The sequence below is a fragment of the Salmo salar genome, chromosome 05, assembly GCF_965601325.2.
Source record: "Salmo salar chromosome 05, fSalSal1, whole genome shotgun sequence".
Classification (NCBI taxonomy): domain Eukaryota; kingdom Metazoa; phylum Chordata; class Actinopteri; order Salmoniformes; family Salmonidae; genus Salmo; species Salmo salar.
In genome coordinates this window covers 95,458,072-95,480,462 of record NC_138295.1, presented here as the reverse complement: position 1 = coordinate 95,480,462, position 22,391 = coordinate 95,458,072, and the positions used below count along the sequence as shown (strand labels likewise).

General features: G+C 47.1%; 1 protein-coding gene across 3 annotated transcripts; it reads left to right on the top strand.

The window, feature by feature from the left end:
- The first annotated feature begins 320 nt into the window (after positions 1 to 320).
- LOC106573320 (double-strand-break repair protein rad21 homolog A) lies at positions 321 to 21,372 on the top strand. 3 transcript variants are annotated; one of them, XM_082975998.1, is made up of 14 exons: positions 321 to 476; positions 1,229 to 1,418; positions 2,020 to 2,149; positions 3,158 to 3,257; positions 3,532 to 3,638; positions 5,207 to 5,401; positions 6,100 to 6,222; positions 8,527 to 8,652; positions 11,646 to 11,869; positions 12,572 to 12,722; positions 14,581 to 14,726; positions 18,838 to 19,020; positions 19,333 to 19,413; positions 20,275 to 21,372. In XM_082975998.1, exons 2-14 carry the CDS (start codon positions 1,275 to 1,277, stop codon positions 20,464 to 20,466), a joined length of 1,902 nt encoding a protein of 633 aa, XP_082832124.1. In that variant the 5' UTR covers positions 321 to 476; positions 1,229 to 1,274; the 3' UTR covers positions 20,467 to 21,372. The 3 variants fall into 3 exon arrangements, with proteins under 3 accessions (XP_082832124.1, XP_082832125.1, XP_082832126.1); XM_082975999.1 differs by lacking the exons at positions 321 to 476; positions 1,229 to 1,418; positions 2,020 to 2,149 and adding an exon at positions 2,393 to 2,409; XM_082976000.1 differs by lacking the exons at positions 321 to 476; positions 1,229 to 1,418; positions 2,020 to 2,149 and adding an exon at positions 3,018 to 3,048.
- The last annotated feature ends 1,019 nt before the right edge of the window (positions 21,373 to 22,391 follow it).

Below are 22,391 nucleotides of genomic sequence, written 5' to 3'. Positions count from 1 at the left end.
TACTTTTGCCCGTTCACGTCACGGGCCATAGACTGGTGCCCCTTGGCTAATCGAATCCGCAAATGTTAAAGTCTGGCTCAGGAGCGAAGCATCTCGTCCTTCTCTATCTTTCACACACATACATTTTAGTCAGTTATCCAGAGCGATTTACAGTAGATAGTGCATACATTTTCATACACACTTGTATTAATCAGATTGCATATTTTATTTTTGCAATAATGGAATTGAAACAATCTGTCCCGCTATCATTGGTCAACGCATATGCATGATTTCCATTTGCAGCTGTCTGTCAACAGGAACAGACTCCTCCTTGGCCATTTTGTTGGCTGTAAACATCCTGCTGATTTTAAAAGGACACTGAGCGGGAGGAAGGCTACTGGCGCCATCTTGACTCTTTTCATGAGTACAACAGGAACACAGTCGCTGGGAGGAATTGCATAATCATTGAGATTTATTTTCAAAGGGGGGTACAATCGGTATGTGAAATATATTTTACATTATAAAAAAAATCTGATTTGTGAGTTTTGTGATGAGAAATTAGCGTGCACGCCGATTCTTTCTGTACCGGGGCCCTCCTACTTGCTACCGACTAGCGCGCCTGCTAACCGCTACCGAAAAAAAATAAGTGTTTGCAGTTATTGCCCGCCCAGCACCGTCGCTAGTTACAGTGAAATGATGCATCCACGTTTATGATCAATTAGGATTATGTATCATCATGCTTCTCTTCTTGTTTTGTTTACTTTGATATATTTCCTGAAATTGTTGCTAGGATTTCAAGCTAGCTAACTAGCTGTCTTGCTAAGTAAACAGTTAACGTGAGCTAGCATGTTAGCATGCTAGCCTAGCCATGTTCAATCAAAGACCCCAAGTAGTTTATTTTTTTTTCGGACAACTTTTAACTCTCAAGTCCACCAGTACTTGAACATGAGCTACTAACTATATTAATCTCGTTTCAACCAGTACATTAATTCGCTAAGTAAGTTATTTATTAGATTGCAGGGAAGATATTTCTGATTATTGGTATCTTATCGTCCAAAAAGCCAAAAGAGTCGTGAATGAGTCTGATCTTCAATCCGAAACTACACATTTTATTTGTCTATATTAGCTACAACTACCGTCTATTTTGCATGGCGAATTTTCTACCCCCAAAAGTTAAGCTACCTAAACATTTTTGAAAAAGTTGCTATTTCACATTTGAAAGCTTTACATACTGCTTTGTCTATTCCAGGTGCTCTTACCCCCGGTTCTTCAAGAGCTAGCAACCAACCGGGGAAATGTTCTACGCCCACTTTGTCCTGTCCAAACGTGGGCCTCTGGCCAAGATCTGGCTAGCGGCCCACTGGGACAAGAAGCTGACCAAGGCTCATGTGTTTGAATGTAACCTGGAGAGCAGCGTTGAGAGCATCATCTGTCCCAAGGTAAAGGGGAAGCCTATCTAGCCGATATCATCATTCATGTCTCTGTTGAATGTCCTTACACAATGAAAGGCCCGTTGCTTAAAGGCCCAGTCTGAGAAGTCAGTCTCATCCCTCCGCCATTCATTAGACGTCCCCATTGGCTATCCTTTATTCCCGCTTTGACCAATCCAATAGTTTCAGATCTACGTGTGGAAGTAGAAGACAAGGGTCTAATGATGGAACTAGGTAGTGACCAGATTAGAACCAGGCCGATTGACTGATAATACTGCATGCATCAAGTTAACATTACCTTGGTAGTGACCACAGCTACTGGGTACAGCTACTGGGTACAGCTACTGGGGAAGCTTGCGGTGGACTGTTCTACAGACGATAATGATGTAATGTTACCTATGACGTCTCCTCCCTGATGTGATCCATGGGACCTGTTCAGGAGAGCACATCTTTACGCAACGTTCATTTAGAAGTCACATTTTGTTGACCAGAAATGATTGTCAGGTAGAATAGGGAATCATATCGTCTCTCTTCATTCTGTTTCAACAGCGTTCAGAACGTTTCACCACACTGAATACACCCATTGTTCTGTCTCCCTCCCCCCTCCTAGGTGAAGATGGCGCTGAGGACCTCAGGTCACCTCCTGCTCGGTGTGGTGAGGATATACAACAGGAAGGCCAAGTACCTCCTGGCTGACTGTAATGAAGCCTTCATCAAGATCAAGATGGCTTTCAGACCAGGTATGTAGCTCGGCTCTTATTATGGGACTAGGAAATAAGATGAATCAACATGGCTTTCAGACCAGGTATGTAGCTCGGCTCTTATTATGGGACTAGGAAATAAGATTAATCAACATGGCTTTCAGACCAGGTATGTAGCTTGGCTCTTATTATGGGACTAGGAAATAAGATTAATCAACATGGCTTTCAGACCAGGTATGTAGCTCGGCTCTTATTATGGGACTAGGAAATAAGATTAATCAAGATGGCTTTCAGACCAGGTATGTAGCTTGGCTCTTATTATGGGACTAGGAAATAAGCTAAATCAACATGGCTTTCAGACCAGGTATGTAGCTCGGGTCTTATTATGGGACTAGGAATAAGCTAAATCAACATGGCTTTCAGACCAGGTATGTAGCTTGGCTCTTATTATGGGACTAGGAAATAAGATTAATCAACATGGCTTTCAAACTAGGTATGTAGCTCGGGCTCTTATGTGACTAGGAATAAGCTAAATCAACATGGCTTTCAGACCAGGTATGTAGCTCGGCTCTTATTATGGGACTAGGAAATAAGCTAAATCAACATGGCTTTCAGACCAGGTATGTAGCTCGGCTCTTATTATGGGACTAGGAAATAAGATTAATCAACATGGCTTTCAGACCAGGTATGTAGCTTGGCTCTTATTATGGGACTAGGAAATAAGATTAATCAACATGGCTTTCAGACCAGGTATGTAGCTCGGCTCTTATTATGGGACTAGGAAATAAGATTAATCAACATGGCTTTCAAACTAGGTATGTAGCTCGGGGTCTTATGTGACTAGGAATAAGCTAAATCAACATGGCTTTCAGACCAGGTATGTAGCTCGGCTCTTATGTGACTAGGAATAAGCTAAATCAACATGGCTTTCAGACCAGGTACTCGACTAGGAATAAACCTGAAGAGATCAGGAGTTTGAGCGGCTGGTGATCCTAGCCTTACTGACTGTTTGTTTGCTCACCACTCTGTCTGGCTGCTGCCCTCCAGGTGTGGTGGATCTGCCAGAGGAGAACAGAGAGGCTGCCTACAACGCCATCACCCTGCCTGAGGATTTCCATGACTTTGACCAACCCTTACCTGACCTTGAGTAAGTCATACATATAGGTGATATATATATTGTCTATGGAGGAAGTTCCCTCCCAATACAACCCTACACAGCCCTCCCAGGAAGAGGACTGTTGCTATTGTAACAGGTAACTAATGAGGATGCAAATCAACAAACGAGTATTCTCCTAATTTTAGGAGACCCCGTCCCTTCCAACCAAATACAGATTGTACTCGGTCCATCTGACATAAGGAACAGTGATATGCAGCTATAATGAGCTGAGTTGAAAGGTTAACACTACCTGTTGTTTCCACAGTGACATAGATGTAGCCCAGCAGTTCACCCTGAACCAGAGCAGAGTGGAGGAGATCACCATGAGGGAGGAGGTGGGGAACCTCAGCCTCATGCAGGACAATGACTTTGGTACGGTGCTGTCAGTCAATATTCCTGGGTATTGTTAGACATGCTCCGGTACTTTGGCGACCAAAGAAAGTGTGTATATATATATTTATTTAACCTCCCGCCTTTGGCTTGATGTCAATCTGGTGTTTCATACATGGATAATCTGAGCAGAATTACTCATACCTCAATTAGCTGTGAAATCCCTAGTTTCAAAGCAACTTTAAAAAAAAATTGTAACTGTGCCATGCCACATTTACCCTACATTTCCCCCCACGTGGGCCAGCCCCCTAGCAATTTTAGTTCTAGCCAATGAGCTTCAGCTCCTCACATTCGTGATGTAGTACACCATTTTAGTTCTAGCCAATGAGCTTCAGCTCCTCACATTCGTGACGTAGTACTCAATTTTAGTGCACCGCTTTTGGCTCGTGCGTGCTACTTTCAGAACTACTGGCTAAAAAGTGTACAAAGTACCTGAGAATCTCTTTAACTGGGTTATGGATCGGTACTGTATATGCAGCAGCAAGTCCTGTTCATAATACACAACATTGTATTTCCCTGTAAAATAACAACTATTGGGAATGCAGATCTAAAACTAAGTCATACATTCTCATAATGCTAACTAGGTTACTATGGTTACTGAGCTGGAGACATTCTCATAATGCTAACTAGGTTACTATGGTTACTGAGCTGGAGACATTCTCATAATGCTAACTAGGTTACTATGGTTACTGAGCTGGAGACATTCTCATAATGCTAACTAGGTTACTATGGTTACTGAGCTGGAGACATTCTCATAATGCTAACTAGGTTACTATGGTTACTGAGCTGGAGACATTCTCATAATGCTAACTAGGTTACTATGGTTACTGAGCTGGAGACATTCTCATAATGCTAACTAGGTTACTATGGTTACTGAGCTGGAGACATTCTCATAATGCTAACTAGGTTACTATGGTTACTGAGCTGGAGACATTCTCATAATGCTAACTAGGTTACTATGGTTACTGAGCTGGAGACATTCTCATAATGCTAACTAGGTTACTATGGTTACTGAGCTGGAGACATTCTCATAATGCTAACTAGGTTACTATGGTTACTGAGCTGGAGACATTCTCATAATGCTAACTAGGTTACTATGGTTACTGAGCTGGAGACATTCTCATAATGCTAACTAGGTTACTATGGTTACTGAGCTGGAGACATTCTCATAATGCTAACTAGGTTACTATGGTTACTCAGCTGGAGACATTCTCGTCATTTTACATTTTTTAAATTTTACCTTTTATTTAACCAGGCAAGTCAGTTAAGAACAAATTCTTATTTTCAATGACGGCCTACCGGGGAACAGTGGGTTAACTGCCTTGTTCAGGGGGCAGAACGACAGATTTTTACCTTGTCAGCTCTGGGGATTCAATCTTGCAACCTTTCAGGTTACAAGTCCAATGCTCTTACCACTAGGCTACCTGCCGCCCCCAACTAGGTTTCTAAGCTGGACACATACATTTTACCTTACATCACATTATCCCATCTCTTTGCCATTGGCTTTCCATGTATTGTAACAACCCTCTGTGTCCCTCCCTCGCTTCCAGCTGACTTTGGCATGGATGACCGTGAGATGATGAGGGTAGAGGGAGGCTTTGAAGAGGACATCATCCATGGAGCGACAGCCTCTAATCTGCTACTGGAGGCTGAGCCTGGGCCTGCTCACCTGCCGGACAAGTCCAACCACCTAGAGTACGACGACTTTGGGGACACCATGGAGAACAACGAAGGAGGAATGCTGGGTAGGGAGGGGGGGATGCTGGGTGGGGATGGGGGGGGGGTGCTGGGAAACCGCCATATAGTGTTGACTGTCTGTGCTCTTAGGGAGGGAGGGGAGGGGGGAAATGCTGGGTAGAGGGGAATGTTGGGTGGGGATGGGGGGGATGCTGGGAAACCGCCATAGTGTTGACTGTCTGTGCTCTTAGGGAGGGAGGGGAATGCTGGGAAACCGACATATAGTGTTGACTGCTCTTAGTGAGGGAGGGGAATGCTGGGTAGAGGGGAATGCTGGGAAACCGCCATATAGTGTTGACTGTCTGTGCTCTTAGGGAGTGAGGGAGGGGAATGCTGGGTAGAGGGGAATGCTGGGAAACCGCCATATAGTGTTGACTGTCTGTGCTCTTAGGGAGTGAGGGAGGGGAATGCTGGGTAGAGGGGAATGTTGGGTAGGGAGGGAGGGGAATGCTGGGAAACCGACATAGTGTTGACTGTCTGTGCTCTTAGGGAGGGAGGGAGGGGAATGCTGGGTAGAGAGGGGAATGCTGGGAAACCGCCATATAGTGTTGACTGTCTCTGTGCTTTTAAGCTGTGTGTTTTTATGTGAAGGATTAATATAGTATTATTCTAAATTCAGAGTAATGAGATGACCGCAGTCAATGTTTTATCACCCCCAAAATGGTTTGTTCCGGAGCTTGAACCGTGTTTTGTCTCGTTTGTCCAGTGGATAAACTACTGTCCCAAGAAGATGGGGGTGGTATATTTGACGACCCTCCAGCCATCACAGAGAGCGTGATTCCCCCAGACCATGGAGACGATGAGGACGACTTTGACAACCTACAGTCACGTACGTTCTTTAACCAGACCGATGTCGTCATTTAAATCTGTTTCTCTCTCTTTCTCTCTCTCTCTCTTTCTTTCTCTCTAGAGTCAGAAAGAAAGGGATAACGAATCGGTGTGTTGTCCATTAGGGCGTACCGTAGCAAATACGTTTCCCAGCAGAAAACAAACACCTGTGTTCTTATTTGACAAGTTCAGGTAGTACCTCGCTGTTTCAAAATGTTTTCTCCCTACTGAACACTACCCGGATCACAGGCTTGTGTGTGTTGTTATCGATTAACCATGACACCATTAAAACTACAGTTGAAGTGGGAAGTTTACATACACCTTAGTCAAATACATATAAACTCAGTTTTTCACAATTCCTGACATTTAATCCTAGTAAAAATTCCCTGTCTTAGTTCAGTTAGGATCACCACTTTATTTAAAAAAATGTGAAATGTCAGAATAATAGTAGAGAGAATGATTTATTTCAGCTTTTATTTCTTTCATCACATTCCCAGTGGGTCAGAAGTTTACATACACTCAATTAGTATTTGGTAGCATTGCCTTTTAAATTGTTTAATTTGGGTCAAACGTTTTGGGGAGCCTTCCACAAGCTTCCCACAATAAGTTGGGTGAATTTTGGCCCATTCCTCCTGACAGCTGGTGTAACTGAGTCAGGTTTGTAGGCCTCCTTGCTTGCACACGGTTTTTAAGTTCTGCCCACATATTTTCTATGGGATTGAGGCCAGGGCTTTGTGATGGCCACTCAAATACCTTGACTTTGTCCTTAAGCCAATTAGCCACAACTTTGGAAGTATGCTTGGGGTCATTGTCCATTTGGAAGACCCATTTGCGACCAAGCTTTAACTTCCTGACTGATGTCTTGAGATGTTTCTTCAATATATCCACATCATTTTCATTCCTCATGATGCCATCTATTTTGTGAAGTGCACCAGTCCCTCCTGCAGCAAAGCACCCCCACAACATGATCCTGCCACCCCCGTGCTTCACGGTTGGGATGGTGTTCTTCGGCTTGCAAGCATCCCCATTTTTCCTCCAAACATAACGATGGTCATTATGGCCAAACAGTTCTATTTTTGTTTCATCAGACCAGAGGACATTTCTCCAAAAACTACGATCTTTGTCCCCATGTGCAGATGCAAACCGTAGTCTGGCTTTTTTATGGCGGTTTTGGAGCAGTGGCTTCTTCCTTGCTCAGCGGCCTTTCAGGTTATGTTTATATAGGACTCGTTTTACTGTGGATATAGATACTTTTGTACCTCTTTACTCCAACATCTTCACAAGGTCCTTTGCTGTTGTTCTGGGATTGATTTGCACTTTTCGCACCAAAGTACGTTCATCTCTAGGAGACAGAACGTGTCTCCTTCCTGAGCGGTATGACGGCTGCATGGTCCCATGGTGTTTATACTTGCATACTATAGTTTGTACAGATGAATGTGGTACCTTCAGGCGTTTGGAAATTGCCCCCAAGGATGAACCAGACTTGTGGAGGTCTACAATTTATTTTCTGATGTCTTGACTGATTTCTTTTGATTTTCCCATGATTTGTTTGAAGGTAGTTTGAAGGTAGGCCTTGAAATACATCCACAGGTACACCTCCAATTGACTCAACTGATGTCAATTAGCCTATCAGAAGCTTCCAAAGCCATGACATAATTTTCTGGAATTTTCCAAGCTGTTTAAAGGCACAGTCAACTTAGTGTATGTAAACTTCTGACCCACTGGAATTGTGATACAGTGAATTATATGTGAAATAATCTGTCTGTAAACAATTGTTGGAAAAATTACTTGTGTCATGCACAAAGTAGATGTCCTAACCAACTTGCTAAAACTATAGTTTGTTAACAAGAAGTTTGTGGAGTGGTTGAAAAACACAAGTTTTAATGACTCCAACCTAAGCGGTATGTAAACTTCTGACTTCAACAGTACATAGAAGCGTGTTATTATCGATTTAACCATGACGGCATTAAAGCTAGCTAGAACATCATTACTGGTGTCATCACTCCTACTGTATGTTTTAACCATGACGGCATTAAAGCTAGCTAGAAGATCATTACTGGTGGCATCACTCCTACTGTATGTTTTAACCATGACACCATTAAAGCTAGCTAGAACATCATTACTGGTGGCATCACTCCTACTGTATGTTTTAACCATGACACCATTAAAGCTAGCTAGAAGATCATTACTGGTGTCATCACTCCTACTGTATGTTTTAACCATGACACCATTAAAGCTAGCTAGAACACCATTACTGGTGTCATCACTCCTACTGTATGTTTTAAGACGTGTTGTTGTCCCACAGCCGGTCCAGACAGTCCAGACTCCGGCCCGGTCGAGCCCCTGCCGGCCATGCAGGACCAGACGGAGCAGACCACTCTGGTCCACAATGAGGAGGAGGCTTTTGCCCTGGAGCCCATCGACATCACTGGTGAGCAGCTCCACTCTGTCAGAATACTGTAGAAACACAACCAAAAGCACTTCTCTTTCATTGACTGTTAAAATCTAAATCTGCTATAAATATACTGCTGTGAAAAAGTATTTGCCCCCATTTCTGATTTTCAATTTAAAAAAAATTGCATATTTCTGATCCTGAATGTTATCAGATCTTCAACCAAAACCTGATTATTAGATAACGGAAACCAGAGTTTACAAATAACAAGGAAAAATTATTTATTTTATTAACAAAGTTACGCAACACCCAATTCCCCTGTGGGGAAAAAGAAGTAGTTGCCCCCTTTACACTCAATAACTGGATGTGACACCTTTATCTGCAATGACTTCCTGTAGTTGTTGATCAGTCTCTCACATCGCTGTGGAGGAATTCTGTCCCGTTTCTTCCATGCAGAACTGCTTTAACTCGGTGACATTTGTGGCTTTTCAAGCATGAACTGCTCGTTTCAAGTCCTGCCACAACATCTCAAATTGGGATTAGATCTGGACTTTGACTAGGCCGTTCCAAAACGTCAAATGTGTTGCTTCGTTCACCATTTTCATGTAGACTTGATTGTGATGTTTTGGATCATTGTCTTGCTGCATGACCCAGCTGTGCTTCAGCTCACAGACGGATGGGCCTGACGTTCTCCTGTAGAATTCTTCCATACAGAGGAGAATTCATGGTTCCTTCTAATTGAGGCAAGTCGTCCAGGTCCTGAGGCAGCAAATCGTCCCCAAACCGTCTCACTACCACCACCATGCTGGACTGTTGGTATACGTTTCTTACTGTGGAATGCAGTGTTTGGTTGAAAAATTGTTACAATTTGAAGTTTTATTGAGTGTAAGGAGGAAATTACTTTTTCACAGGGGAGTTGGGTGTTGCATAACTTTGTAAGTAAAAAAAATATATATATATATATATATACTTGTTTTATTTATTTCTAAACTCTGGTTCCCTTTATCTAATATTAGGTTTTGGTTGAAAATCTAACATTTCAGTGTTAAAAATATGCAAAAAATATACTTCTTCACAGCGAAGGAGTGTTGGGTACTTTTTAATCTGTAGTACTGTAAAAACACAATGACAAGCACTTCAGTTGTCTCAGCTTGTCTGGAACTAAGAGAATAACTCGAGTTTCCTCCGTAATGAAATGCTGACACACAGCTGATTGACACCACAGGGACTTGAGATTTTGAAGAATCGCTTTTTCTTTGAATGACTCCAGTCTGCATACGATACCGGGAAATATGCACCCTGCTGGCGAAGAGTCACCTGGTTTATTCTGCTAACGTTTCAGCTATCAAACTTCTCCGTCTGTGGTGAAAGAAACCAAATGTGAAGTGGGAGAGTGACATCCACACTTCTGTCTAGTGTCTGAGAGTGACATCCACACTTCTGTCTAGTGTCTGAGAGTGACATCCACACTTCTGTCTAGTGTCTGAGAGTGACATCCACACTTCTGTCTAGTGTCTGAGAGTGACATCCACACTTCTGTCTAGTGAAGGAGAATGACATCCACACTTCTGTCTAGTGAGCGAGAAGGACATCCACACTTCTGTCTAGTGAAGGAGAATGACATCCACACTTCTGTCTAGTGTCTGAGAGTGACATCCACACTTCTGTCTAGTGAAGGAGAGTGACATCCACACTTCTGTCTAGTGAAGGAGAGTGACATCCACACTTCTGTCTAGTGAGCGAGAATGACATCCACACTTCTGTCTAGTGAGCGAGAAGGACATCCACACTTCTGTCTAGTGAAGGAGAATGACATCCACACTTCTGTCTAGTGAAGGAGAATGACATCCACACTTCTGTCTAGTGAAGGAGAATGACATCCACACTTCTGTCTAGTGAGCGGGAATGACATCCACACTTCTGTCTAGTGAGCGAGAATGACATCCACACTTCTGTCTAGTGAGCGAGAATGACATCCACACTTCTGTCTAGTGAGCGAGAATGACATCCACACTTCTGTCTAGTGAGCGAGAATGACATCCACACTTCTGTCTAGTGAGCGAGAATGACATCCACACTTCTGTCTAGTGTCTGAGCGAGACTGACATCCACACTTCTGTCTAGTGTCTGAGCGAGACTGACATCCACACTTCTGTCTAGTGTCTGAGCGAGACTGACATCCACACTTCTGTCTAGTGTCTGAGAGTGACAGCCACACTTCTGTCTAGTGTCTGAGAGTGACAGCCACACTTCTGTCTAGTGTCTGAGAGTGACAGCCACACTTCTGTCTAGTGTCTGAGAGTGACAGCCACACTTCTGTCTAGTGTCTGAGAGTGACAGCCACACTTCTGTCTAGTGAAGGAGAGTGACAGCCACACTTCTGTCTAGTGAAGGAGAGTGACAGCCACACTTCTGTCTAGTGAGCGAGAGTGACAGCCACACTTCTGTCTAGTGAGCGAGAATGACAGCCACACTTCTGTCTAGTGTCTGAGAGTGACAGCCACACTTCTGTCTAGTGTCTGAGAGTGACAGCCACACTTCTGTCTAGTGAAGGAGAGTGACAGCCACACTTCTGTCTAGTGAAGGAGAATGACAGCCACACTTCTGTCTAGTGTCTGAGAGTGACAGCCACACTCCTGTCTAGTGAAGGAGAATGACAGCCACACTTCTGTCTAGTGTCTGAGAGTAACAGCCAAACTCCTGTCTAGTGTCTGAGAGTGACATCCACACTTCTGTCTAGTGTCTGAGAGTGACAGCCACACTTCTGTCTAGTGAAGGAGAGTGACATCCACACTCCTGTCTAGTGAAGGAGAATGACATCCACACTTCTGTCTAGTGAAGGAGAATGACATCCACACTTCTGTCTAGTGTCTGAGAGTGACATCCACACTTCTGTCTAGTGAAGGAGAATGACATCCACACTTCTGTCTAGTGAAGGAGAGTGACATCCACACTCCTGTCTAGTGAAGGAGAGTGACATCCACACGCCTGTCTAGTGAAGGAGAATGACATCCACACTTCTGTCTGTCTAGTGAAAGAGACCAAGGCGAAGAGGAAGAGGAAGCTGATTGTCGACAACCTGAAAGAGCTGGACAGTAAGTCGATCCGCGCCCAGCTCAGCGACTACTCTGACATCGTGACCACGTTGGACCTGGCCCCTCCCACCAAGAAGCTCATGATGTGGAAAGAGACGGGAGGAGTGGAGAAACTCTTCTCTCTCCCAGCACAGCCGCTCTGGAACAGCAAACTGTTGAAGGTAAGAGACAGGAGGAGGTCAACACAGATGTGAACACACACAGAACAATGGCCTTTTGGAGATGCAGTTACTGATTAAGATGCATGAAACCATTCACCTTTCAGCTGTATCTCACTAGGTATAGATGAGACTAGACTTCTGAATAAGGTTTACTCTTTAGTAAAATGAGCGGCAGGTAGCCTAGTGGTTAGAGGGGGGAGGCAGGTAGCCTAGTGGTTAGAGGGGGAGGCAGGTAACCTAGTGGTTAGAGGGGGGAGGCAGGTAGCCTAGTGGTTAGAGGGGGGAGGCAGGTAGCCTAGTGGTTAGAGAGGGGGGAGGCAGGTAGCCTAGTGGTTAGAGGGGGGAGATGGGTAGCCTAGTGGTTAGAGAGGGGGGAGGCAGGTAGCCTAGTGGTTAGAGGGGGGAGGCAGGTAGCCTAGTGGTTAGAGCGTTGGACTAGTAACCGAAAGGTTTCTAGATTGAATCCCCCGAGCTGACAAGGTAAAAATCTGTCGTTCTGCCCCCTGAACAAGGCAGTTAACCCACTGTTCCCCGGTAGGCCGTCATTATAAATAACAATTTGTTCTTAACTGACTTGCCTCGTTGTTAAATAAAGGTAAAATAACTAAAAACTAGAATAGTCTGGAGGAGGTGTCATTAACTGTCCCTCTGGGACGACTGAAGTCCAGTGGGTTTTAACTGAAATATGTCCTGTGTTGTCAGATGTTCACGCGCTGCCTGACTCCCCTGGTGCCGGATGAGATGAGGAAGAGGAGGAAGGGAGGAGAGGCTGACAGTCTGGATGAGTTCCTCAAGGACCTGGAGAACCCCGAGGTGCCCAGAGAGGAGGCTCTGTCAGGCAGGGACGTTATCGGTAAGTTACCTTCAGCCTTTCACCCCTCATATACTAACCCTGGAGAAGGCTTTCTCCATGTTTCACCCCTCATATACTAACCCTGGAGAAGGCTGTCTCACCCCTCATATACTAACCCTGGAGAAGGCTGTCTCACCCCTCATATACTAACCCTGGAGAAGGCTGTCTCACCCCTCATATACTAACCCTGGAGAAGGCTGTCTCACCCCTCATATACTAACCCTGGAGAAGGCTGTCTCACCCCTCATATACTAACCCTGGAGAAGGCTGTCTCACCCCTCATATACTAACCCTGGAGAAGGCTGTCTCACCCCTCATATACTAACCCTGGAGAAGGCTGTCTCACCCCTCATATACTAACCCTGGAGAAGGCTTTCTCCCTGTCTCACCCCTCATATACTAACCCTGGAGAAGGCTGTCTCACCCCTCATATACTAACCCTGGAGAAGGCTGTCTCACCCCTCATATACTAACCCTGGAGAAGGCTTTCTCCCTGTCTCACCCCTCATATACTAACCCTGGAGAAGGCTGTCTCACCCCTCATATACTAACCCTGGAGAAGGCTGTCTCACCCCTCATATACTAACCCTGGAGAAGGCTGTCTCACCCCTCATATACTAACCCTGGAGAAGGCTGTCTCACCCCTCATATACTAACCCTGGAGAAGGCTTTCTCCCTGTCTCACCCCTCATATACTAACCCTGGAGAAGGCTTTCTCCCTGTCTCACCCCTCATATACTAACCCTGGAGAAGGCTTTCTCCCTGTCTCACCCCTCATATACTAACCCTGGAGAAGGCTTTCTCCCTGTCTCACCCCTCATATACTAACCCTGGAGAAGGCTGTCTCACCCCTCATATACTAACCCTGGAGAAGGCTGTCTCACCCCTCATATACTAACCCTGGAGAAGGCTTTCTCCCTGTCTCACCCCTCATATACTAACCCTGGAGAAGGCTGTCTCACCCCTCATATACTAACCCTGGAGAAGGCTGTCTCACCCCTCATATACTAACCCTGGAGAAGGCTGTCTCACCCCTCATATACTAACCCTGGAGAAGGCTTTCTCCCTGTCTCACCCCTCATATACTAACCCTGGAGAAGGCTTTCTCCCTGTCTCACCCCTCATATACTAACCCTGGAGAAGGCTGTCTCACCCCTCATATACTAACCCTGGAGAAGGCTGTCTCACCCCTCATATACTAACCCTGGAGAAGGCTTTCTCCCTGTCTCACCCCTCATATACTAACCCTGGAGAAGGCTGTCTCACCCCTCATATACTAACCCTGGAGAAGGCTGTCTCACCCCTCATATACTAACCCTGGAGAAGGCTGTCTCACCCCTCATATACTAACCCTGGAGAAGGCTGTCTCACCCCTCATATACTAACCCTGGAGAAGGCTGTCTCACCCCTCATATACTAACCCTGGAGAAGGCTGTCTCACCCCTCATATACTAACCCTGGAGAAGGCTGTCTCACCCCTCATATACTAACCCTGGAGAAGGCTGTCTCACCCCTCATATACTAACCCTGGAGAAGGCTTTCTCCCTGTCTCACCCCTCATATACTAACCCTGGAGAAGGCTGTCTCACCCCTCATATACTAACCCTGGAGAAGGCTTTCTCACCCCTCATATACTAACCCTGGAGAAGGCTTTCTCCCTGTCTCACCCCTCATATACTAACCCTGGAGAAGGCTGTCTCACCCCTCATATACTAACCCTGGACAAGGCTGTCTCTGTTTCTCTCCTCAGACCAGACCATCATGGACATCTGGTTGTTCCTCTGTCATTATCAACCCTCTCTCTCTCTCTCTCTCTCTCTCTCTCTCTCTCTCTCTCTCTCTCTCTCTCCCTCCTCAGACCAGACCATCATGGAGGAACCCAGTATGCTGCAGGCCTCAGCCATGGAGGGTAGTAGGACCACCCTGGATGAGTCTGTCATGCCACCACCATCCACCCCACACGGACTCAAACACAAGGCCCACGACAAGGAGGCTGGCCTGCCTGTGAGTACTGCTGCTTTCATTCAGGAGACTGGGATATCAGCCTTTCCCCCCCCCCACTGCTGTTACAGTTGATTGGGATATCAGCCTTTCCCCCCCCCCACTGCTGTTACAGTTGATTGGGATATCAGCCTTTTTCCCCCCCACTGCTGTTACAGTTGATTGGGATATCAGCCTTTCCCCCCCCCCCCACTGCTGTTACAGTTGATTGGGATATCAGCCTTTCCCCCCCACTGCTGTTACAGTTGATTGGGATATCAGCCTTTCCCCCCCCCCCCCCCCCCCCCCACTGCTGTTACAGTTGATTGGGATATCAGCCTTTCCCCCCCCCCCCACTGCTGTTACAGTTGATTGGGATATCAGCCTTTCCCCCCCCCCCACTGCTGTTACAGTTGATTGGGATATCAGCCTCTTTCCCCCCCACTGCTGTTACAGTTGATTGGGATATCAGCCTTTCCCCCCCCCCCACTGCTGTTACAGTTGATTAGGATATCAGCCTTTCCCCCCCCCCCCCCACTGCTGTTACAGTTGATTGGGATATCAGCCTTTTCCCCCCCACTGCTGTTACAGTTGATTGGGATATCAGCCTCTTTCCCCCCCACTGCTGTTACAGTTGATTGGGATATCAGCCTCTTTCCCCCCCCACTGCTGTTACAGTTGATTAGGATATCAGCCTTTCCCCCCCCCCCCCCACTGCTGTTACAGTTGATTGGGATATCAGCCTTTCCCCCCCCCACTGCTGTTACAGTTGATTGGGATATCAGCCTTTCCCCCCCCCCCCCACTGCTGTTACAGTTGATTGGGATATCAGCCTCTTTCCCCCCCACTGCTGTTACAGTTGATTGGGATATCAGCCTCTTTCCCCCCCACTGCTGTTACAGTTGATTGGGATATCAGCCTTTCCCCCCCCCCCACTGCTGTTACAGTTGATTGGGATATCAGCCTCTTTCCCCCCCCCCACTGCTGTTACAGTTGATTGGGATATCAGCCTTTCCCCCCCCCCACTGCTGTTACAGTTGATTGGGATATCAGCCTCTTTCCCCCCCCCACTGCTGTTACAGTTGATTGGGATATCAGCCTTTCCCCCCCCCCACTGCTGTTACAGTTGATTGGGATATCAGCCTCCCCCCCCCCACTGCTGTTACAGTTGATTGGGATATCAGCCTCTTTCCCCCCCCCCCACTGCTGTTACAGTTGATTGGGATATCAGCCTCTTTCCCCCCCACTGCTGTTACAGTTGATTGGGATATCAGCCTTTCCCCCCCCCCACTGCTGTTACAGTTGATTGGGATATCAGCCTTTCCCCCCCCCCACTGCTGTTACAGTTGATTGGGATATCAGCCTCTTTCCCCCCCCCCCCCCCCCACTGCTGTTACAGTTGATTGGGATATCAGCCTCTTTCCCCCCCCCCCCACTGCTGTTACAGTTGATTGGGATATCAGCCTTTTCCCCCCCCCACTGCTGTTACAGTTGATTGGGATATCAGCCTTTCCCCCCCCCCCACTGCTGTTACAGTTGATTGGGATATCAGCCTCTTTCCCCCCCACTGCTGTTACAGTTGATTGGGATATCAGCCTTTCCCCCCCCCCCACTGCTGTTACAGTTGATTGGGATATCAGCCTTTTCCCCCCCCACTGCTGTTACAGTTGATTGGGATATCAGCCTTTCCCCCCCCCCCCACTGCTGTTACAGTTGATTGGGATATCAGCCTCTTTCCCCCCCACTGCTGTTACAGTTGATTGGGATATCAGCCTTTCCCCCCCCCCCCCACTGCTGTTACAGTTGATTGGGATATCAGCCTCTTTCCCCCCCACTGCTGTTACAGTTGATTGGGATATCAGCCTTTCCCCCCCCCCACTGCTGTTACAGTTGATTGGGATATCAGCCTTCCCCCCCCCCCCCCCCCCCCCACTGCTGTTACAGTTGATTGGGATATCAGCCTCTTTCCCCCCCCCCCACTGCTGTTACAGTTGATTGGGATATCAGCCTCTTTCCCCCCCCCCCACTGCTGTTACAGTTGATTGGGATATCAGCCTTTTCCCCCCCCACTGCTGTTACAGTTGATTGGGATATCAGCCTTTCCCCCCCCCCCACTGCTGTTACAGTTGATTGGGATATCAGCCTCTTTCCCCCCCCCCCCACTGCTGTTACAGTTGATTGGGATATCAGCCTTTCCCCCCCCCCCACTGCTGTTACAGTTGATTGGGATATCAGCCTTTCCCCCCCCCCACTGCTGTTACAGTTGATTGGGATATCAGCCTTTCCCCCCCCCCACTGCTGTTCCAGTTGATTGGGATATCAGCCTTTCCCCCCCCCACTGCTGTTACAGTTGATTGGGATATCAGCCTTTCCCCCCCCCCCACTGCTGTTACAGTTGATTGGGATATCAGCCTCTTTCCCCCCCCCAGTGCTGTTACAGTTGATTGGGATATCAGCCTCTTTCCCCCCCACTGCTGTTACAGTTGATTGGGATATCAGCCTTTCCCCCCCCCCACTGCTGTTACAGTTGATTGGGATATCAGCCTTCCCCCCCCCCCCCCCCCCCCACTGCTGTTACAGTTGATTGGGATATCAGCCTCTTTCCCCCCCACTGCTGTTACAGTTGATTGGGATATCAGCCTTTCCCCCCCCCCACTGCTGTTACAGTTGATTGGGATATCAGCCTTCCCCCCCCCCCCCCCCCCCCCACTGCTGTTACAGTTGATTGGGATATCAGCCTCTTTCCCCCCCCCCCCCACTGCTGTTACAGTTGATTGGGATATCAGCCTTCCCCCCCCCCCCACTGCTGTTACAGTTGATTGGGATATCAGCCTCTTTCCCCCCCCCCCCCACTGCTGTTACAGTTGATTGGGATATCAGCCTTTCCCCCCCCCACTGCTGTTACAGTTGATTGGGATATCAGCCTTTCCCCCCCCCCCACTGCTGTTACAGTTGATTGGGATATCAGCCTTTCCCCCCCCCCCCCACTGCTGTTCCAGTTGATTGGGATATCAGCCTTTCCCCCCCCCACTGCTGTTACAGTTGATTGGGATATCAGCCTCTTTCCCCCCCCCCCCACTGCTGTTACAGTTGATTGGGATATCAGCCTCTTTCCCCCCCCCCCCACTGCTGTTACAGTTGATTGGGATATCAGCCTCTTTCCCCCCCCCACTGCTGTTACAGTTGATTGGGATATCAGCCTTTCCCCCCCCCCCACTGCTGTTACAGTTGATTGGGATATCAGCCTTTCCCCCCCCCCACTGCTGTTACAGTTGATTGGGATATCAGCCTCTTTCCCCCCCCCCCCACTGCTGTTACAGTTGATTGGGATATCAGCCTTTCCCCCCCCCCCCCCCACTGCTGTTACAGTTGATTGGGATATCAGCCTCTTTCCCCCCCACTGCTGTTACAGTTGATTGGGATATCAGCCTTTCCCCCCCACTGCTGTTACAGTTGATTGGGATATCAGCCTTTCCCCCCAGTGCTGTTACAGTTGATTGGGATATCAGCCTTTTCCCCCAGTGCTGTTACAGTTGATTGGGATATCAGCCTTTCCCCCCCACTGCTGTTACAGTTGATTGGGATATCAGCCTTTCCCCCCCCCCACTGCTGTTACAGTTGATTGGGATATCAGCCTTTTCCCCCACTGCTGTTACAGTTGATTGGGATATCAGCCTTTCCCCCCCAGTGCTGTTACAGTTGATTGGGATATCAGCCTCTTTCCCCCCCCACTGCTGTTACAGTTGATTGGGATATCAGCCTTTCCCCCCCCCCCACTGCTGTTCCAGTTGATTTTCCGCGTGTGAGGAATATAGCACATTAGAAGTCTTAATCACAACAAGCTGTAAAAACACCATTAAACTGGACATGGAACAACCAGCCAGCAATGGAATCAGTCATGTTTTGTCCATCTCCTGTGACTAGTTGTCTTACCTACTGTAGACGGATGCACCTGGTTTTATGTCTCTGGATCAGAGAATCTGCTACATTTACTAACATGTTAAACGACGTGTGTAAACCCCCCCCAATTATAACAGCAAGGTGTATATAAATGTATTCAACAACCAGTAATGAAATGGTTGATGGTTTTGTCTACCTCTGACTTGTTCTGGTATGTTTTCCTGTCCATTTTTAGATGGGAGCCCAGGAGCCTCAGGCTGATCAGTCAGTCCTCTCGTTAGCTCAGGCTGATCACTCAGTCCTCTCCATGGCCCAGGTAGACCTGCCCCCAGAGGAGAGCCTCAATCTCACACAGCTGGTGCCTGAACTGGACCTGCTGGACAAGGAGAAGAAGGACAAGGATGACAGTGATGAGGAGGTGAGTGGGGGAGGGGGAGGAGTATAGACTGGGGGAGGAGTATAGACTGGGGGAAGGGGGTAGAGGCTGGGGGAAGGGGGTAGAGGCTGGGGGAGGGTAGAGGGGGTAGAGGCTGGGGGAGGGTAGAGGGGGTAGAGGCTGGGGGGGCGGAGGCGGGGGTTAGAGGCTGGGTGAAGGGGGTAGAGGTTGGGGGAGGGGAGGGAGGGTAGAGGCTGGGGGAGAGGAGGGAGGGTAGAGGCTGGGGGAGAGGAGGGAGGGTAGAGGCTGGGTACCTTGGGGTCCTGCGTGTTTTCAGAGTGTTCCTGTGTGCAGGAGGAGGAGGGGGATCCAACCCAGGACCAGGAGGAGAAGAGATGGAACAAGAGGACTCAGCAGATGCTGCATGGCCTTCAGGTAAACAAACATGGTGTTATTCACTTGTTCAGGTAAACAAATATATTGTTATTCACTTCTTCAGGTAAACAAACTATGCTAATGTTCTGTTTGAAATTAGAGGTACATAATATCACATTTCCATGTGGAAAACGGGTCCGTATTCTGATAATGGCTTTTCATGCTCATCTGGTTGTCTGGAGGCGACTGACTGACTTCATATCTTAGCAGTCATTCCATCATCTCTTACTTGGACGACCCCCTGTCTCCTGGGTCGGTCTGTGTTCTAGTCGGACGACCCCCTGGGTCGGTCTGTGTTCTAGTCGGACGACCCCCTGGGTCGGTCTGTGTTCTAGTCGGACGACCCCCTGTCCCCTGGGTCGGTCTGTGTTCTAGTTGGACGACCCCCTGTCTCCTGGGTCGGTCTGTGTTCTAGTTGGACGACCCCCTGTCCCCTGGGTCGGTCTGTGTTCTAGTTGGACGACCCCCTGTCCCCTGGGTCGGTCTGTGTTCTAGTCGGACGACCCCCTGGGTCGGTCTGTGTTCTAGTCGGACGACCTCCTGTCCCCTGGGTCGGTCTGTGTTCTAGTCGGACGACCCCCTGTCCCCTGGGTCGGTCTGAGTTCTAGTTGGACGACCCCCTGTCTCCTGGGTCGGTCTGTGTTCTAGTCGGACGACCCCCTGGGTCGGTCTGTGTTCTAGTCGGACGACCCCCTGTCCCCTGTCCCCTGGGTCGGTCTGTGTTCTAGTTGGACGACCCCCTGTCCCCTGGGTCGGTCTGTGTTCTAGTCGGACGACCCCCTGTCCCCTGGGTCGGTCTATCTAGTTAGACAGACCATTGATCAGTAAGGTGCCTGTCTCTCTGTCCTCTCCCCTCTACAGCGAGTCATGGCCAAGACGGGAGCCGAGCAGGTCAGCTTGTTGGAGCTGTGCCGAGACAACAACAAGAAGCAGGCAGCCGCCAAGTTCTACAGTTTCCTGGTTCTGAAGAAACAGCAGGCTATTGAGCTCTACCAGACCGAGCCTTACAGTGACATCATCGCTACAGCCGGACCAAGATTCCACCTTGTTTAGACACTGCCTGAGGTCCGAATGGCACTGGCTCCTACACAGCGCCCTACTTTTCACCAGAGACTTATGGCACCTTTAGGGTTCTGGTCAAAAGTAGTGCACTACATAGGGAATATGGTGCCATTTGGAAATGGCTTTATCACTATTTTTATGTTTTGAGTTTTTTTTTGTGGCCATTTTGGGGTGGGGGGGGGGGGGGTTCCTGAATGCTAACTTTTAAAAGGATTGTACTGCATCTCCACCAACTTAATCATGCAGTATTGTTGTTTTTAAGTGAGAAATGCATTTATTCAGTATATTTATGTTTCCTATCAAGTTCCTTTTTTATTTTGTAAAGCTTTCCGACCACATTTTAGTTTTTTCGGGGGGGGGGGGGGTTTATTTGTAACAAAACATTTCCCACTGATCTGTAATGGTCGAATTCATCAAAAGATAACGCTTCACAAATTTTTGTCTCCAATCAAGAATTCTCCCCCAAAACATTTTTAAGAAGAACATTTTGACGTTCATGTTACTACATACATGCTGTTTGCAGGTACTGTTATATCATGAGAGAAATTGAATAAGTGCTCTTCACCTCAAGTTCTTCCTCATTGCACTTGACATTAAAATCCTGGTTTTCATGAAAACCATTTTGTTTTCTAGATTGTTATTTCTGTTGATAAATTGGCTATATTACAACTAGCATTGAATTGTATTGTTTAGGTGTATAATAATGCCCGTTTTTATTCTCGTTGCGTCACGTTTTTATTTTGTACCTCCACAGCAATTTTTTTTGTTGTTGCATAAAGTAACTAGACGCTTGTACATGTTTCAATGAAAGTTGATGATCCCATGTTTTTAGTCTATGGTTAAAACTAGCTGTTGTGATACTTGTGTAAAGAATTTGAAATAAAAGTGTTTTAATGACTTGGTTATACACTCTGAGCCATTCAGTCTGACTTTGCCAGCTGACTGTCCAAAAATGGCTTGAAATTATTTAATCTTTTAGAGAAATGTGGACTTAAAATAATTGACTTGACAACAAGTTGTGGCTAACTTAAAGGGATACTTAAATATTTTGGCAATGAAGCCTTTTTACCTACTTCTCCAGAGTCCAATGAATTTGTGGATATCATTTTTTATGTCTGTGCAGTTTGAAATCAAATTTTATTTGTCACGTGCGCCGAATACAACAGTGAAATGCTTACAGGTGCTAACCAACAGTGAAATTTTTAAGTAAAAAAAAATATAGAAAAAAGGAAGTTGCTAACAAACATTAGCGCATTGAATGGAAGTCTATGGGAACAGCTAGCATGCTTCCTTCATACTGGATACAGTCTAAGACATAAAAATGGTGTCCCCGAGTTAATCTGACTGGGGAAGTAAATAAAGGGCTTCATTGCCAAAATCTCGAGGTATCCCTTTAATAATCCTGCTTTCTAGAATACAACACCAGTTAACACTCGTGAGGTAATTGTTGTAGCGTAGAATGATGGCGAAATGGGCTCTGTTAAAATCAGTCGTGTGAATATACTGCATTCACTAAATACAGCTAAAGCACAGTTCATCTTTACCTAAAGTGCATCAGACCTTCCTCAAGTAGGAGGTGAAGGCCCCGGGAGTGTGGTGCCACAAAAATAACCTCTCACTCAACGTCAACAAAATGTGATCGTGGACTTCAGAAAACAGCTATGCCACATCGACGGGTCCGCAGTGGAGAAGGTGGAAAGCTTCAAGTTCCTCGGCGTACACATCACTGACAAATGGTCCTCTCCCGAGTGGCGCAGCGGTCTTAGGCACTGCATCTCATTGAAAGAGGCGTCACTACAGACCCTGGTTCGATTCCAGGCTGTATCACAACCGGCCGTGATTGGGAGTCTCATAGGGCAGCGCACAATTGGCCCGGGGTAGGCCGTCATTGTAAATAAGAATTTTTCCTTTACTGA

Coding starts and splice junctions, on each gene's coding strand:
- LOC106573320 (XM_082975998.1), top strand. CDS start 1,275: ATGTTCTACGCCCACTTTGTCCTGTCCAAACGTGGGCCTCTGGCCAAG. Junction 14,727..18,837: donor ACAAGGAGGCTGGCCTGCCT/GTGAGTACTGCT, acceptor GTCCATTTTTAG/ATGGGAGCCCAGGAGCCTCA. Junction 19,414..20,274: donor AGATGCTGCATGGCCTTCAG/GTAAACAAACAT, acceptor TCCCCTCTACAG/CGAGTCATGGCCAAGACGGG.